At 38.7% G+C, this 16320-nt stretch overlaps 1 protein-coding gene across 1 annotated transcript in view; it reads right to left on the bottom strand.

Annotated features, from left to right (window-relative positions):
- The window catches only part of LOC132406558 (nuclear receptor subfamily 5 group A member 2-like), an 82414-nt gene that overhangs the window by 26656 nt on the left and 39438 nt on the right, over positions 1-16320 (bottom strand). Inside the window, exon 4 of the mRNA XM_059992383.1 lies at positions 7073-7728. Within this exon, the coding sequence (XP_059848366.1) occupies positions 7073-7728 (656 nt within the window). The remainder of the gene's footprint in view (positions 1-7072; positions 7729-16320) is intronic.

The following is a 16320-nucleotide window of genomic DNA, read 5'->3' as shown; positions in this document are numbered from 1 at the left end:
AAAGTGGATTCAGCCCAATACATCACAGGCACGTTCCTGTCCAACATCGGCAGCATCTTCATGAGGTGCTACCTCATGAATGCAACATCCATTATCAACGATAGCCACTATCTGGGCCATGCTACCTTCTCACAGATACCATCATACAGGAGGTACAAAAGCTCGAAGGTCCACACAACCTTGTTCAAGATCTGTTGAACTATTTGGTTCTTGAATCAATTGGCACAAACCTAATTGCTACCTCAGTATACTAACATGGTGACCACACTTGGCACTACAATGGACTGTTTTTGTTCTAATTGTGTTTCCTCTTGTAAAAGTTATGTAGTATTTATGTTTAATTCCTGTTCATTGTGTGAATACTAATTATATGATGCCATGTACCCGAAATGTTGCTACATCTAATGTCTTTGAACAGAAAATCCTACGAAAGGGAGTAGGTTTGGCCCAGCACATGTTGGGTAAAGTCCTTCCAATCACTGAGCACATCTACATGAAGTACTGTTGTAGAAAAGCAGCATCCATATCAAAGATCCTCACCACCCAAGCCATTCTCTTTTCTTGTTGCTACTATCAGGTAAAAGTACAAGAGCCTCAGGACTTGTACCATCAGATTCAAGAACAGTTGCAACCCCTCAACCATTAGGCTCTTAAATAAAAGGGGATAAGTACACCTGCATTCCACAACCAATGATTTCAAAAAATAAAAAATAAGAAAAATAAAAAGAAGCCATTACATTAACCATCCAAGTTTGTACATAAGCTGCAACTCATCTCAATGTTGTCTTTAACTCACGCGCTGAACTCACACCACCTTCTGAATGTCACTCAAAATCAATCTCAAACAAAAAGACTCCCCCATGGGAGTATTGTTCCTTCCTCCTTGAAGCCATCCATCTGCACAAAGCACCTTGTGCAACAGGGACAGCATCCTCAGCCATGTTCCCTCGTGTCTTCTCCCAGCTCCCCCCAAAAAGACCTCGACCCACACCAGTGTCAGTCCAAAAACCTCCCTGTCCAGCATTCTCTAGAACTTTCTCCCAATCTCACCATCCTGATTGGATGATACTATATTCCTAATAATGAACACCACAACCCCTTATCATTAGCTCAAACCCAAACATGGCTGAAAGCAGAACAGACTGCTCTTACAGAACTGCTAAAATTAAATACCTACCAATTGGCAGTAAAAATCTTAACCAGGGTGGTGTAGTCAGCGTCCTATAGATTTGCTGAGTAGGTCCACAAGAAAATGAATCTGAGGGTTGTATATGGTGACATTCAGTATAAGTACTCTGATAACAAATTTACTTTGACTTGATGTAAGTTTTATATTGCACACACACTCATGACAATAAGCTCAACTTTGACACTGACTGTAGCAATCCACTCACTCACACTGGCCTTCCCTTCCACTCCCTCCTACTGTCATCCCAACATTGCTCAGGTACTTCACAATGACTCCAGTCACACTTGCTACCCTCTTCACTGTCCCCACACAGCACAAGTATTACATTTCGCTCATCTGGATAATACAAGGCCATGACTATCAAACATTGCACAATATGGCTACACAGTGCTTGGGTGTGGACACACTATGACCCAGGATTGATATTCAGGGATTATGCCACCCAAAAACCTGAGGCTGTTCACCCTTTCCACTGCTGACCCCTCAATGAGAACTAATATGTGTTCTTGCAATGTCTCCATTCATTTATCATGCTTGGGATGACATGTTATTGTTTAAATTCAGCTGTTTGATGAATGGACATTAAACTGTTCTCTAAGTGCCTCTACTCCATTGAAGTGGGTTCTCAGTGTAGGTCATAGGCCTTGTGTGAACTCTATTGAATCCCATAGTGATCATTAGGGATATACATTGATCAAAAAAGCAAAACCCTGCAGATGTTGTAAATCTGAAATTCAGATAGACATTGCTGGAAATTCTTGGGCTTAAAGTGAAAAATATTCCACCATACGCAGCCACTGCACAAATCTGGATTCTGGGACGCTTGGAAAATATTCATGGGTGTGAATTCTCAGTCACTGGTAATTGTGTCATTCAGTCATTGTGAATAGGTTTTACAGAGTTCAAAAAATTTCTCCCTCCACTGATGGTGTTGTCTTATTTTTATTTTGGATGTCCATCAATTCCTGGACTCCATAGAAGAAAAGGCTCTTAACTTCCAGGTAACTCAGTGAATGTAAAGAACCAATGAAGCTGCTTGTCCTCACTGAACAATAGAAACTAGCATTCCCATAAGCATACCTGTTGCAAGAGTGTATTTGAGGATGATATTTTAAAAAATATATTTAGAGCTAACTGAATGGTGACAGACTCTCTGACCCAAGAAGACTGTGCTGCCCAGTTACACCCTGTGACCAATGAACCTACAAAATGTATTTGGAATGGTGTGAGAAAACCCATGTGGACATGGGGAGAACATATAATCTCCTTACAAACAGTGGCAGAATTGAACCTGTGTCACTGATGTTGTAATACTGTTCCACTTACTGCTAAGCTGCATGCCACCCCAATGGTTTGACTCACTTCATGACTAATCAAAGTCTTTGAACTGAGTATAAGCCAAATGACACAGTGTGATAGAACACTCTCCCTTTACTTGAATGAGTGCAACTCCAAAAACATTGGAAAAATTCAATAACATCCCAGTACAATGCAGCCCTCGTTTGGTTTCCCATGCACTGTGGTCACTTACCAAGGGTTCTTCAACATCACCTTGCAAAACTGTCTCTGATCTGAGGAACAACAGAAGATGCAGAAATACCAATGACTTGTCAAGGATCCGAGGACAGAACCTCAGAATATAGGGACGTCCATTTAAAACTGAGATGAAAAATTCCTTCAGCTAGAGACTGACAAATCAGTGGAATTTGCTGCACAGAGGTGCAAGCTATTGGGTGTATTTAAGGCAGGAATTGATAGGTTTTTGATTGGTAAGGGAGTTAAGAGTATGGACAGAAAGAAGGAGAATGTGGACGTAAAAACCAGCCATCACTGAATGATGAAGTGGACTCAATGGATCAAATGGTCTAATTTGGTTCCTACATCTTATGGCTGCAGATTCACACACTATCCTGGCTTGGAAATACGCTATTGCTCATTCAATACTCATGGATCCAAACGATGGAACTCCCTATCTAATGGCACCATGAAAGCACTTTGATTGGATGAATTGCTGATATTTTGAAGGAGGAAAACCACTAATTTTTTGAGGGATGTGCAGTATGTATGGCCTTGGCAGCAATGACCACATATAGACGATTCCTGGTAAATGTCAGCTAATTCCACCAGTTCTTGTGCATCACTTGGCTTGCGGTACATCCTAGCTGTCATTAAGCCTGGTGTGGAGACTTCAATGCACAGGATTGCAAGGAGTTGAAGAGGGTTGTACACTCAGCCAATTCTTTAACTAGCTTTCCTTCCATGAAGATATTTTCAAGATGCAATGCCTCAAGAGGTTGGTGTTCATTATTGGGGACCCTCACCATCCAGGACATGCCTCTTCTCATTGCTGCCATCGGGGAGGTGTTACTGGAGCCTGAAGACACACACTCAATGTTTTAAGAACAGCTTATTCCTCTCCACCATCAGATTACTGAACAGACCATAATAAATCTGTGGACTCTCTTTTGTGAAGTTCAGTTCTGAATGCTATATGCTTACTTTTATTGTTTACATGATTGTTCTTTTTCTCTTTCTGCACAGGCTCCTTGTTTTAATGGGCTCTATGGGGTTTCTTTGTTTCGTGGCTGCCTGTAAGGAGATGAATCTCAAGACTGTAAAAGTAAATACTGATAATAAATTTACTTTGAAATTTGATCTACCTCACTTGTTATTCTCTTTTTGCACTAATTATTTTTATATTTCCTTTTTGTAATTTTTATGTATCGTACTGGAGTACTGCCGTAAAACAAATTTCATGACATATGGCTGTGAAAATAAAACTTGATTCTAATTCTGATTCAGAGAAGTATACCAGGCAGAAACAGAATCAGTTTTCTCTTCACTAACGTTTGGAGAAGAGTGCTGTAAACATTAGCCTTACATTGGAAAGTGATTTCAGTGGCAGCCTGGTGATAAAAAGACAGCATGAAGCAAAGAGATTCTCCGTTCTCGGGAAAAACAGGACGCTACATCCTGTTTATTTACATTGTAAGGGCAGTTCCTGAGAGAAGACAAGGCACCATCCAGTACTGAGCAGATGAACCCTCAACAAGGAATGCACTTCCTGTTGTAACTCACTTCCGCAGCTTCCCTCCAACATATAACTACTGCTTCCTAACTTCCCAAAAGAACAATGGTTGACAGACGACTGGATTTTGATTTGGTTTGTTAAGGATATCACTGTTACAGATCACTGACAGCAATAACTTCCATTCATATCACACCTTATGAGTAGCAAAACTCCGTTCACAACAAATTCATTACTTGAATCTGAGCCACAGAAGATGATTAAGAGCACTATCTGAAAGGTTTGGCCAGGGCAAATGGATCAAGAGAGGTCAGATTGGAGGGGCTTGGAAGTTCTGGATGTGGATAGGATATTTCTAATAGCAGAGTGATCTAGGTCAAGAGGGCAGAGCCTCAGAATACAAGGAAATACCTTTAGAACAGAGATGAGGAGAAATTTCTTTAGCTAGAGGGTAGTGAATCTGTGGAATTCATTGCCACAGATGACTGTGGAGGCCAAGTAATTGGAAATATTTAAAGCAGAGTTCGATAGGTTGTTGATTAATAAGGATTGTCAAAGGACTTGGGGAGAAGGCAGGAGAATGGGGTTGAAAGAGATAATAACTCAGCTGTGATGGGATGGGAAAGCTGTTTCAATGAGCTGAATGGCCTAATTCAGCTCCTCTGCCTAATGGTGCCTTGATACAGATCTATATTGAAGTTTATTTACCACATGTACGTCGAAAAATACAGTGAGATGCATTATTTGCAGTAACAACCAGCACATCCAAGGATGTAAGAACATAAGAAAATAAGAAATAGGAGCAAGAGTAGACCATCTGACCCATCAAACCTGCTCTGCCATTCAATAAGATCATGGTTGATCTGGCCATGTACTCATCTCCACCTACCTGTCTTTTACCCATAGCCTCTAATTCCCCGTGTGCTGGGGGATGCCCACCAGTATTGTCGCACATTCCAGTGTAACTATGGCATGTCCATAATGCTTGGCAGAATAACAAAGTACACACCGAAGCAAAGCATACCAAGCAACAAAGCAATAACAGATTGAGTTTAGGAGCTGAGGTAATGTTGCAGCTATATAGGACCCTGGTCAGATCCCACTTGGAGTACTGTGCTCAGTTCTGGTCGTCTCACTACAGGAAGGACATGGAAGCCAAAGAAAAAGTTCAGAGGAGATTTACAAGGATGTTGCCTGGATTGGGGAGCATACCTTATGAGAATAGGTTGAGTGAACTCGGCCTTTTCTCCTTGGAGCGATGGAGGATGAGAGGTGACTTGATAGAGGTGTACATGGTAATGAGAGGGATTGATTGTGTGGATAGTCAGAGGCTTTTCCCCAGGGCTAAAATGGTTATCATGAGAGAGCATAGTTTTAAGGTGCTTGGAAGAAGGTACAGAGGAGATGTCAGGGGTAATATTTTTACGCAGAGAGTGGTGAGTGCGTGGAGTGGGCTGCCGTCGGCAGTGGTGGAGCCGGAAATGATAGGGTCTTTTCAGAGACTCCTGGATGGCTACATGGAGCTTAGAAGAATAGAGGACTATGGAGTTCTAAGAGCATGTTTGGCAGTAGTATTTTTTTTACACAGAGAATGGTTAGTGTGTGGAAGACTTGCTTGGGTGGTGATAGTGGCATATTAATTATGTGCATTTAAAAAAAATCTAAGAAGGGAACATGGATGCTAAAAAAAATGGAGGGCAATGTAGGAGGGAAAGGTTAGATTGAACTTAGGGTAGGTTAAAATGTCAGCACAGCATCGTGGGCTGAAGAGCCTGTATTGAGCTGTAATGTTCTCAGCTCTATAACACTGACAGAAATTACCATTATAAACTGTGTAATTTCCTTAGAGATTATTTTGTACGTTGAATTCTTCTAACAATCGTTGAGATTAGTAATTGCATTATCTGATGCTCTGTGCCTATGATGCTTCAGTAAGTTTTTCATTGCACCGGTACATAAATTACTTGTACATATACAATAAATTTAACTTTGAATTTGTGTTTAAATCCATGACTTAACTTCCTATTCTTCTCCCTGCATCCGTTTAGAATTTGAGTTATCAAAAACCCCTCAGTCTCAGATTTTAAATTAACAATTGATTGGGCTTCAATTATTACTTGCAGGGAAGTGTTCCAAATTGCCACTGCACACTATTTGTCAAGCAAACCTCTTTCTAGAGTCTTAGACACACAGTCTGGAAACAGATTCTTTGGCCCACTGAGTCCACATCAATCCTAATGATTTCTCTCCATATTTCCATCAACTCCCTCCAGAATGCACCCCCCAAATTCACATCAAAAACAATTCACAATGGCCAATTACACAACCAACTTACATGCTTTTGGAATATAGGAGGAAACTGGAACACTCAGAAGAAATGTTTGTGGTCAGAAGGGGAATATGCAAACTCCACACCAGCAGAGCTGGAGGTTAAGATTGAATCTGGGTCTCTGGAGCTGTTAGTAGTCTTGCTAGCTACATCTCTATGCTGCTTTGGAGGCCCAGCTCTAATTTTAAAAATAGAGCCCTTGGACTCGAGTGAAGTATACAGTCATTGAGTACTACAGCACAGAAACAGGTTTTTTGGACTGTGCTGACCTTCTATTTCTGTTGTTCCATCTCCCCTGTACCTAAACCATAGCCCGCTATACTGCTATTATCCATATATAGTATCAAACCAAAGTTCTCTTAAATGTCTGTCCTTACATAGTCTGCTATATGTTACTCCAGAAAGGTGTTACCCAGCCAATCATTTCCAGGACAGTTAGGGGTAAACTTCTCCTTGTCAGTAGTCTTTGCATTTGAAGAACAATATGAGGTTAATTTCATGAAAATTCTTTGGGATTGTGCATTACCTTCAGTTCCTTGAAGTAGATGCTACTTCTGGCCCACTCCACCAAGGAGAACAAGGTCTGGTCAGCCATCTTGCACATAATTCCAAAGGTGTTGAGCCTCTCGTGCTTTCCTCTGGAGGTCTGCTCTTGCTGCAGATAGTTTAAGATCTTCGCCCGGATCAGCGCCTCATCTGGCTCACATTTCACTAGCTCTTGCATCAACTGGGGCACTGTTGTACTTGAGTTGGGCCTGTAGGCCATAATGTATGGGTTGCCAAGCAATGACTCCTGGGAGCCTGAGTAACTGGGGTCCATGTGCTCTGACTTGACATGACAGCCCGGGAAGGGGCTGCAGAGCTGATACCCTGAAATGGTGCCATGAGGTGCAACTGACATACTGACCGGCAAAGAGCCAATGGGGCTCCCATCCTGGTCTCCCATTGAAGATGGTAGGCCGTTGTAGCTTAACGATAAGCACCTGGATACTGAGTGCAGACTTTCACTGCTGACTGGTCCACTCAGATCTGTTGGAACACTTTGCATCACGTACGTTGTGGGGTCCAATTTAACTCTGTTTCCATAGACAAGAGCCTTCTTCTGTTGCTTTAACGCCCTGTCTTGCTTGTACAAAGGTCCAAATTTGTTGCGGCCACCTCTCATACGATCTGCTCTCACAGCTGTAAGAGTAAGTGTAACCAGTTAGGGCACAGGTAAATACAGATGTAAATACTGTTGGAGTCTTATCTTCAGCTTCCACTAAGCCCTTTATGGAATTTACATCCTAAACCTCTTCAGTTTCTTTTTCATATTTAACAGTATAGCATTTAAACCAATGAAACAAAATCCTTACATAAGAAAGTTAATACACGTTTTGAGGATGTTGGTTTAATTGATATATGGAGGGACCTTTTCCCCGACAGAAGGGATTACACTCATTATTCTGCTCCCCATTCTGTATATACAAGAATAGACTATTTCATAACATTTGGAAAAGACAAAGACAAAATAAGCACCTGTGGAATTAGGACAATAGATGTAAGTGACCATGCACCTATATATTTATCTGTTGATTTTGACCTACAACCAAAGAATACTATTTGGAAACTAAATTTAAGTCTACTCAATGATCCGTACTTTAAGGAACAAATTAAAAAAGAAATTGGTCTCTACTCAGAATTTAATGATAATGGAGAGGTTTCACCTCCCATTTTATGGGATACTCTGAAGGCTGTCTTAAGTGGGAAAATTATAGCGATATCTTCATATAAGAAAAAAAAATAAGGAATAAAACTTAAGAGATTACAAAATAGGCTGAAGGAACTAGAGAAAAAACACAAATTGAATTTGGCACAAGGTACATTAGGGGAAATAAAAAAAAAATTGGAATGAAATTAATAGTTCAGCTACGCAAGAATTCAAGAAAAATTCAATGTTTCTGAAACAGAGACATTATGAAAGCGGATCAAAGTCTATGAAAATAGTGGTGTGGAAACTGAAAAAAAAAGATAGCAGAAAATACAATTCATAGAATTAGGGACCTAAGAACAAAAATGATATAAAATAAGCTAAGTGAAATTCAAGAAGCTTTTGAAGTGTTTTACAAAATTCTATATTCTAATGTTCCAGGGGGAAGCATAATCCAAATTGACACCTTCTTGAATTCTCTAGAGTTACCCTCTTTGAGCGAAGAACAAAATAGAACGATGACTGCTGACATAACTGAAGTTGAATTAAAAGCTGCAATTAGTAGGCTTAAATTAAGCAAATCACCAGTATCAGATGGGTATACGGCAGAGTGGTACAAAGAATTTAAAAGTGAGTTAATTCCTGTTTTACTCCCCACACTGAACTGGGCTCAAAAAAAGGCACAAATGCCACCCAGTTGGAAGGAAGTGATAATCTCAGCTATACCGAAAGAAGGCAAGGATAAAATGGAATGCGGGTCATTTTGACCAATATCCGTTCTTAATGTAGATTATAGATTATTTACCTCCATTATGGCCAAACGATTAGAGGAGTTTCTACCCATACTGATACGTAACGATCAGACAGATTTTATAAGACAACACAAAACACAAGACAATATACCAAGGACACTTCACATTATGGATCATATACAAAAAAATAAAATCAAAGCAATAGTGATAAGCGTGGATGCTGAAAAGGCAATCGATTTAGTTAATTGGAATTTTTACATAGAGTTTTACATAGATTTGGTTTCCAAGACAAAATTATTAAAACTGTACAGACACTAAATGACAACCCTACTGCTAGGATTAAAATCAATGGATATTTATCAAATAGTCTTACCCTAGAAAGGGGCATGAAACAGGGTGGTGCATGGTCACTACTTCTCCTCGCATTATATCTGGAACCATTAGCTCAATACATCAGACAAAATGAAGATATCAGGGGAATTACTATTAAAGGGACAGAGCATAAATTGGCTTGTGATGCGGATGACATTTTGATCTATCTAGGGCAACCAACATACTCTTTACCTAAATTGATGCAATCCTTTGAACAATATGGTCAATTATCAGGATACAAGATCAACATAGATAAAACCCAATTACTTTCATATTACTATAGCTCACCAAGAGAAATTGAAAGTAGATATCCCTGGGCATGGCAAGCAGAGTATTTCAAATATTTGGGCATCATTATGCCAAAAGATTTGGCAAAATTAACAGAATGTAATTATCAGCTTTTATATAAAAAAATTAAGATATGGCAAGATGGAACGTGATTCCATTTTTCAGTCTCAGTTCAAGGATTGAGTCTATTAAATATCCCCCTCTATTAGCCTAGACTGTTATATCTCTTTCAGACCCTACCAATAGAGATTAATCAAAAGCAATTCAATGAATGGAACAAGATGTTATCAAGGTATATTTGGCAGGGTAAAAGGCCTAGAGTTCGTCTCAAAACTTTGCAATTAGCAAAGGAAAAGAGGGGGATGGGTTTGCCTTTTCTTAGAGATTATTATTTTGCAGCAGTTGAGAGCTGTGATATGTTGGTGCAACCCATCATATGACGCTCAATGGAAAAACATTGAGGAGCGGGTACTTCCCATCCCCATACAAAAATTTTGGCTGATAACAACCTGCAAAGGTACATAAATACTATTGATAACCCATGGGTGAAATTGACTCTTAAAGTATGGAAAACTGCTGTAAAAGAATATAATCTAGAGGGAGATATTGCAATTCTTAAATGGTGTGCGTATGACTCGGATTTTACACCAAATAAATTGGATGCTAGATTTAAGGACTGGACAGCTAAAGGAATAACAGTTCTTTGCAATATAATGAAAGAAAGAACACTCCTCAGTTTTGAAATGCTGAAAGAGAAACACATTAGAAAAACAAGATTTTTATCGGTATTTACAGATGTGACGATATGTTAATAAGACGCTTAAAAATGTAACCAAGGCAAGTACATGCTTGATAGAGCCATTCCGAAAAGCATATAATTCAGATAACGGTAGTAGAATCATTTCAAGCATGTATAAGGGATTGTCAAATCTTAAAACACATTCACCTTCATACATTAAAACAAAATGGGAGAAGGAAGGAGGGATAATTATATCTGAGGAAGAACGGACAATAATATGGAGGTATCAATGGAAGTGTACCAGTTCACAGAAATGGAGGGTGTTTGGATGGAAAAACTTGATAAGGTATTTTATTACACCCTCTCAGAAATCCCATTATGATAGTAACCTCCCTGTTTGCTGGAGAAATTGTGGAAATCAAAATGTAAATCATTATCATATTTTTTGGGACTGCCCTGTTATCAAAGACTATTGGAGGGGGATACACAATGCCCTACAAGACATCTTTAAATGTGAAATACCCAAGAATCTAGTCTGTTCTTGATCTTCAGTCTTTAGAGCTAATCCCACAATCCCAGTAGAAGTGGTGGATCAGTTGGGATTGGATGTAAGGAGTCAGACATTAGGTAGAACACTGACAACATCGATCCAAGGTGGGATTTTGACTAAGCAGTGTTCAATCATGATCCCACAGATGGCAGCTTCAGCTATTGGTTCTTCAGGTAAACTTTTACCTGAAAAGTCTGAATCAATGTTCCTCATATATATAGAGCAGGACTGCATCAGTACAATAGCACATTATCAGTAAAGCAAAATGAACCTGCCTCATGGTGGTCTAAAGCAGCCCAGATTCTGTTAGAGAATTTCAGAAAGAAAAGTAGGAAAAAGGAGGAATGATCTGCCACATAATCCCACAAACTGTGAGATAAATGAGGAAAAAAATGTTCCCTTAGTTTATGGATATCTTGTACTATCTAACATTTGAGGCCAGATGTCTGCCTATGTTACATTCTTTTAACATATGATTAATACTCAGTCTATTCCTTTATAAGTACCTAAGTCACCCGAACCAGAGGAGCTGCACCCTAGGGTTCTGAAAGAGGTAGTGTTAGAGATTGTGGTGGCATTAGAAATGATCTTTCAAAAATCATTGCACTCTGGCATGGTGCCAGAGGACAGGAAAACTACAAATATTACTCCATTCTTTAAGAAAGGAGAAAGGCAGCTGAAAGGAAATTATAGACTAGCTAGCCTGACCTCAGTGGTTGGGAAGATGTTAGAGTTAATTGTTAAGGATGAGATGATGCAGTACTTGGTAACACAGGACAAGATAGTACAAAGCCAGCATGATTTCCTTCAGAGAAAATCCTGCTTGATGAACCTTCTGGAATTCTTTAAGGAGATTACAAGTAGGATATATAAAGGGGAGTAGTGGATGTTGTATATTTGGACTTTCAGAGGGCCGTTGACAAGGTGTCACACATGAATCTGCTTGCCAAGTTAAGAACCCATGATATTACAGGAAAATTACTAACATGATTAGAAAAACTGGCTGATTGGTAGAAGTCAGTGAGTGGGAATAAAAGCAACTTTTTATGGTTGGCTGCCAGTGACTAGTGGTGTTCTGCAGGGGTCAGTGTTAGGACCGCTTCTTTTTATGCTGTATATAAATGATATAGATGATGGAATAGATGGCTTTGTTGCCATGTTTACAGATGATACGAAGATTGGTGGAGGTTTCAGGTAGTGTTGAGGAAATAGGTAGGATGCAGATGGACTTAGATTAGGAGAATGAACAAAAAGGTGGCAAATGGAACACAATGTTGGAAAATGTATGGTCAATAACTTTAGTAGTAGAAATAAAGGAGCCAACTATTTTCTAATTGGGGAGAAAATCCAGGAATCTGAGATGCAGAGCTACTTGGGAGTCCTTGTGCAGAGCACCCTGAAGGTTAACTTGCAGGTTGAGTCGGTGGTGAGGAAGGCAAATGCCATGTTAGCACTCATTTCAAGAGGTCTAAAATACAAGAGCAAGGATGTGATGCTGAGGCTTTATAAGGCACTGGTGAGGCCTCACCTTGAATATTTTTGGGCAGTTTTGAACAGTTTTGGGCCCTGCATTTTAGAAAAGATGTGCTGGCATTGGAGAGGGTCCAGAGAAGGTTCACAAGGATGATTCTAGGAATGGAAGGGTTATCATATGAGGAACGTTTGATGGCTGTGGGTCTGTACTTGCTGGAATTTAGAAGGATAAGGGGAGATCTCATTGAAACCTTTTGAATGTTGAAAGGCCTAGACAGTAGATATGGAAAGGATTTTTCTCATGATGGGAGGGTCTAGAACAAGAGGGCACGGGCACAGGATAGAGGAGTGCCCTTTCAAAACAGAGATATGGTGAAATTTCTTTAGCCAAATGGGTGGTAAATTTGTGGAATTTGTTGCCACATGCAGCTATGGAGGCCAAGTCACTGGGTATATTTATGAATAAATGAAATTAATTTATCTTGTTCAATACAAACATAAGAAAAAGCATCATTTACAACAATGATTTCATTGGACAAAATTACAACAAAAAACAGATTTTTTTTTAAAACAGACTGAAAGGGTGTAGGCTGAACCTACAGCTTATTATGCCTACCCCTCTTACTTATACAACAACATATACGTCAATCATCACATTAAAAACAAAAAAATTCATAATCTTTTAACACAAAATCCAATTCCAAATATCATTTATTTACATTACTCCCAATCATTTTAAATAATATATTCTATATTTGTTTATTAAATAATTTTTTAAACTTGTTAAGTGTAGTGCATGTTTTTAAAATGGTTACTACAACTGTTCCACAGATTTATCCCTCTGACTGAAATACAATGATTTTTAACATTTGTTCTTATCCTTTGTTTTTGAAATATACATGTTCCTCTCAAATCATGTTGACTTTCTCTTATTTTAAACAACCTTTGGATACTTTGTAGTAGCTGTCCATTTTTTACTTCATACATAATTTGTATTATTTTAAAATTTACAAAATCTCTGAATTTTAAAGTGTTTAGTTGAATAAATAGTGGATTGGTTGGCTCATAATAACTTGACTTATTTACAATTGGTATAACTTTCTTTTGGAGTAGAAAAATTGAATTTGTATTTGTTTTGTATGTATTTCCCCATTCCTCTACACAGTAACTCATGTATGGAACTATAAGTGAACAGTATAATGTATACAAAGATTCCTGATTTAAAAAATCTTTCGCTTTGTACAGTATTGCAATAGATTTTGACATTTTTGCTTTGACATAATTTATTTGTGGTTTCTCGCTTAATTTACTATCTATTACCACCCCTAAAAATTTTGTTTCCAATACCTTATCAATTTCAACATCATTTATTCTAAATATGAGTTTGGTGCACAGTTTCCAAATATTATGAATTTAGTTTTACTTAGATTCAGTGATAATTTGTTAGTATCAAACAATTTCTTTATAATTTTTAGTTCTTTCTCCACTGTATCCAAAAGTTGTTTCAGATGTTTCCCACTACAAAATATAGTTATATCATCAGCAAGTAACATACATTTTAATGTCTGAGAGACCATACATATATCACTTATATACAAAATGAACAGCAATGAACCAAGCACTGAACCTTGTGGAACCCCACAAGTTACCCTCAAAAGTTTTGAATTCGAATCGTTTATATGTACATACTGATAACTCTCTTCCACATAATTATTTAACCAGTCATGTGCCACCCCTCTAATACCATACCTTTCTAATTTTGTTAATAATAGTTTATGGTCAATGGTGTCAAATGCTTTTTTAGATCAAGGAATATTCCCACTGTGTATTCATTTATTTCTATAGTGTTTGATATTTCTTCTACAAAATCTATCAATGCTATTGTAGTGGTTCTGTTTTTTTTTCTGAAACCATATTGCTGTTCACAGAGTATATTATGATTTTATAACAAAACATTTAACCTTCTTACAAATATTTTTTCCAATTTAGGGCAGAGATTGATAGGTTCTTGATTGGACATGGCATCAAAAGTTACGGAGAGAAGGCCAGGAACTGGGGTTGAGGAGGAGATAGAAAAAAATGATCAGCTATTATTGAATGGCAGAGCAGACTCGATGGACCAGATGGCCTAATTCTGCTCCTATGTCTTATGGTCTGTGGTCTTTATCTTCTAGTAAGGTTACCAAAGGTATCTTGCCTGCAAAGAGGATTCAGGATTGACTTGTGACTCTCCATCCTTCCAGTACTCAAGTAGAATGATAAGGCAAACTAATTTTCACAATGCCATCGCTTAGAGAAGGAATTGCTACCAATCAGCTGTAATCAAATGGAAAGACAGTATAGTTTTGGATGCAAGTGTCTAAATGAAAAAATGAGACTTTATAAGGCATTGGTCAGTCTGCGTGTGGAGCATTGTGAGCACTTTTGGGCCTTTTATCTAAGAAAGGATATGCTGGTATTGGAAAGGGTCCAGAGGAGGTTTAAAAGAATATCCTTGGAAAAAAAGGGGTAATGCTTGGTGAAAGTAAAATGAAGAGGGAGCTCATTGAAACCTATCTACTATTGAATAGCCTAGATAGAATGGATGTGGAGAGGGTCTACGACAGAAGGCACACCCTCAGAACATAAAGGCATCCTTTTAAAACAGAGTTGTAAAGGAATTTCCTTAGGCAGAGTACATCTGCAGAATTCATTGCCACAGGCAGCTGTAGATGACATTGGATATATTTAAGGCTGAGATTGATAGGTTCTTGTTTAGTAATAGCATCAAAGGTTACAGAGAGAAGGCAGGAGAATGGGGTTGAGCAGGATGATAAATCAGCCATGATGGAATGGCAGAGAAGACTTGATGGACCTTGTAGCCTAATTGCTGTTCCTATGTCTTATGGTCTTATGGACATGAAAATTAGTTCTCTTGTGAGACTAAGGAAGTTTGTCTAAAGCTGTAGCAAGATGTAGATCAGCTGGAAAGTTGGGCATAATGCAAGCAGAATTAAATTAATTGAAAAGAATTGACTTATTTTGGGAAATCTAAAAGGAGTAGGGCATACAGAGTGAATGGTAGGGCATTAGGGGACATTAAGGAACACAGTGACCTTGATGTTCAAGCCTATTGTTCTCTGACAGTGACAGCACAGGTCTAAGGAGCAGGGAAGAAGATATACAGCATGCTTAGCTTCATACGCCAAGGCATAGAACATAATCATTGGGACATCATGGTGCAAGTTTACAAAACACTGGTTGAATCAGCCTTGGGGTCTGGAATGTAGTTCTGGTTGGACCACATTTAGTGTCTGGAACATAGTTCTGGTTGGACCACTTTTGGTGTCCGGAACGTAGTTCTGGTTGCCACACTGAAGGAAGGATGTGATTGCATAGGGGGAATGCAGAGAAGGTTATTGGGAGAGGACTTCAGTTATTGGGAAAGTTTGGATAGGTTGGGCAAAATAGGCTAAGGAATGACCGGATTATGGTATATGTGATTATGCGATGCATATATAGGTATATATGATTGTGGAATATATATAGGAGAGATAGAATTACTTCCCCATGGCAGTAGTATCAAAAGGTATCTGACGGTTGTTTTGTTTTGTGCAAAGAGCAGTTCATATTTAGAACACATTTCCAGAGGAGATTTTAGAATCAGATACACAAAATTACCATATTTAAGAGGCATTTGGGCATATACTTAATGGTCAAGAGGTAGAAGGATATAAACCTATTGAAGGAATATGTGACTAATGTAGATGGGCAAGAGGGTCAGAAGGGAAGTAAAGGGGCAGGAGACCTGGTTCTGCTCTGCACAAATTCCATGTTGGTAAATATGGCAAATTTACTGGGAATTTTAACTAAATAATCTCATATCAATTAAAAGTTGAAAGAATTGTTTTTTTTACATTAACTTGCAGAT

This window comes from Hypanus sabinus, chromosome 16 (genome assembly GCF_030144855.1).
Source record: "Hypanus sabinus isolate sHypSab1 chromosome 16, sHypSab1.hap1, whole genome shotgun sequence".
Lineage (NCBI taxonomy): Eukaryota > Metazoa > Chordata > Chondrichthyes > Myliobatiformes > Dasyatidae > Hypanus > Hypanus sabinus.
Note: the sequence above shows the minus strand (reverse complement) of the source record. Positions and strands in the feature narration are given on the sequence as shown.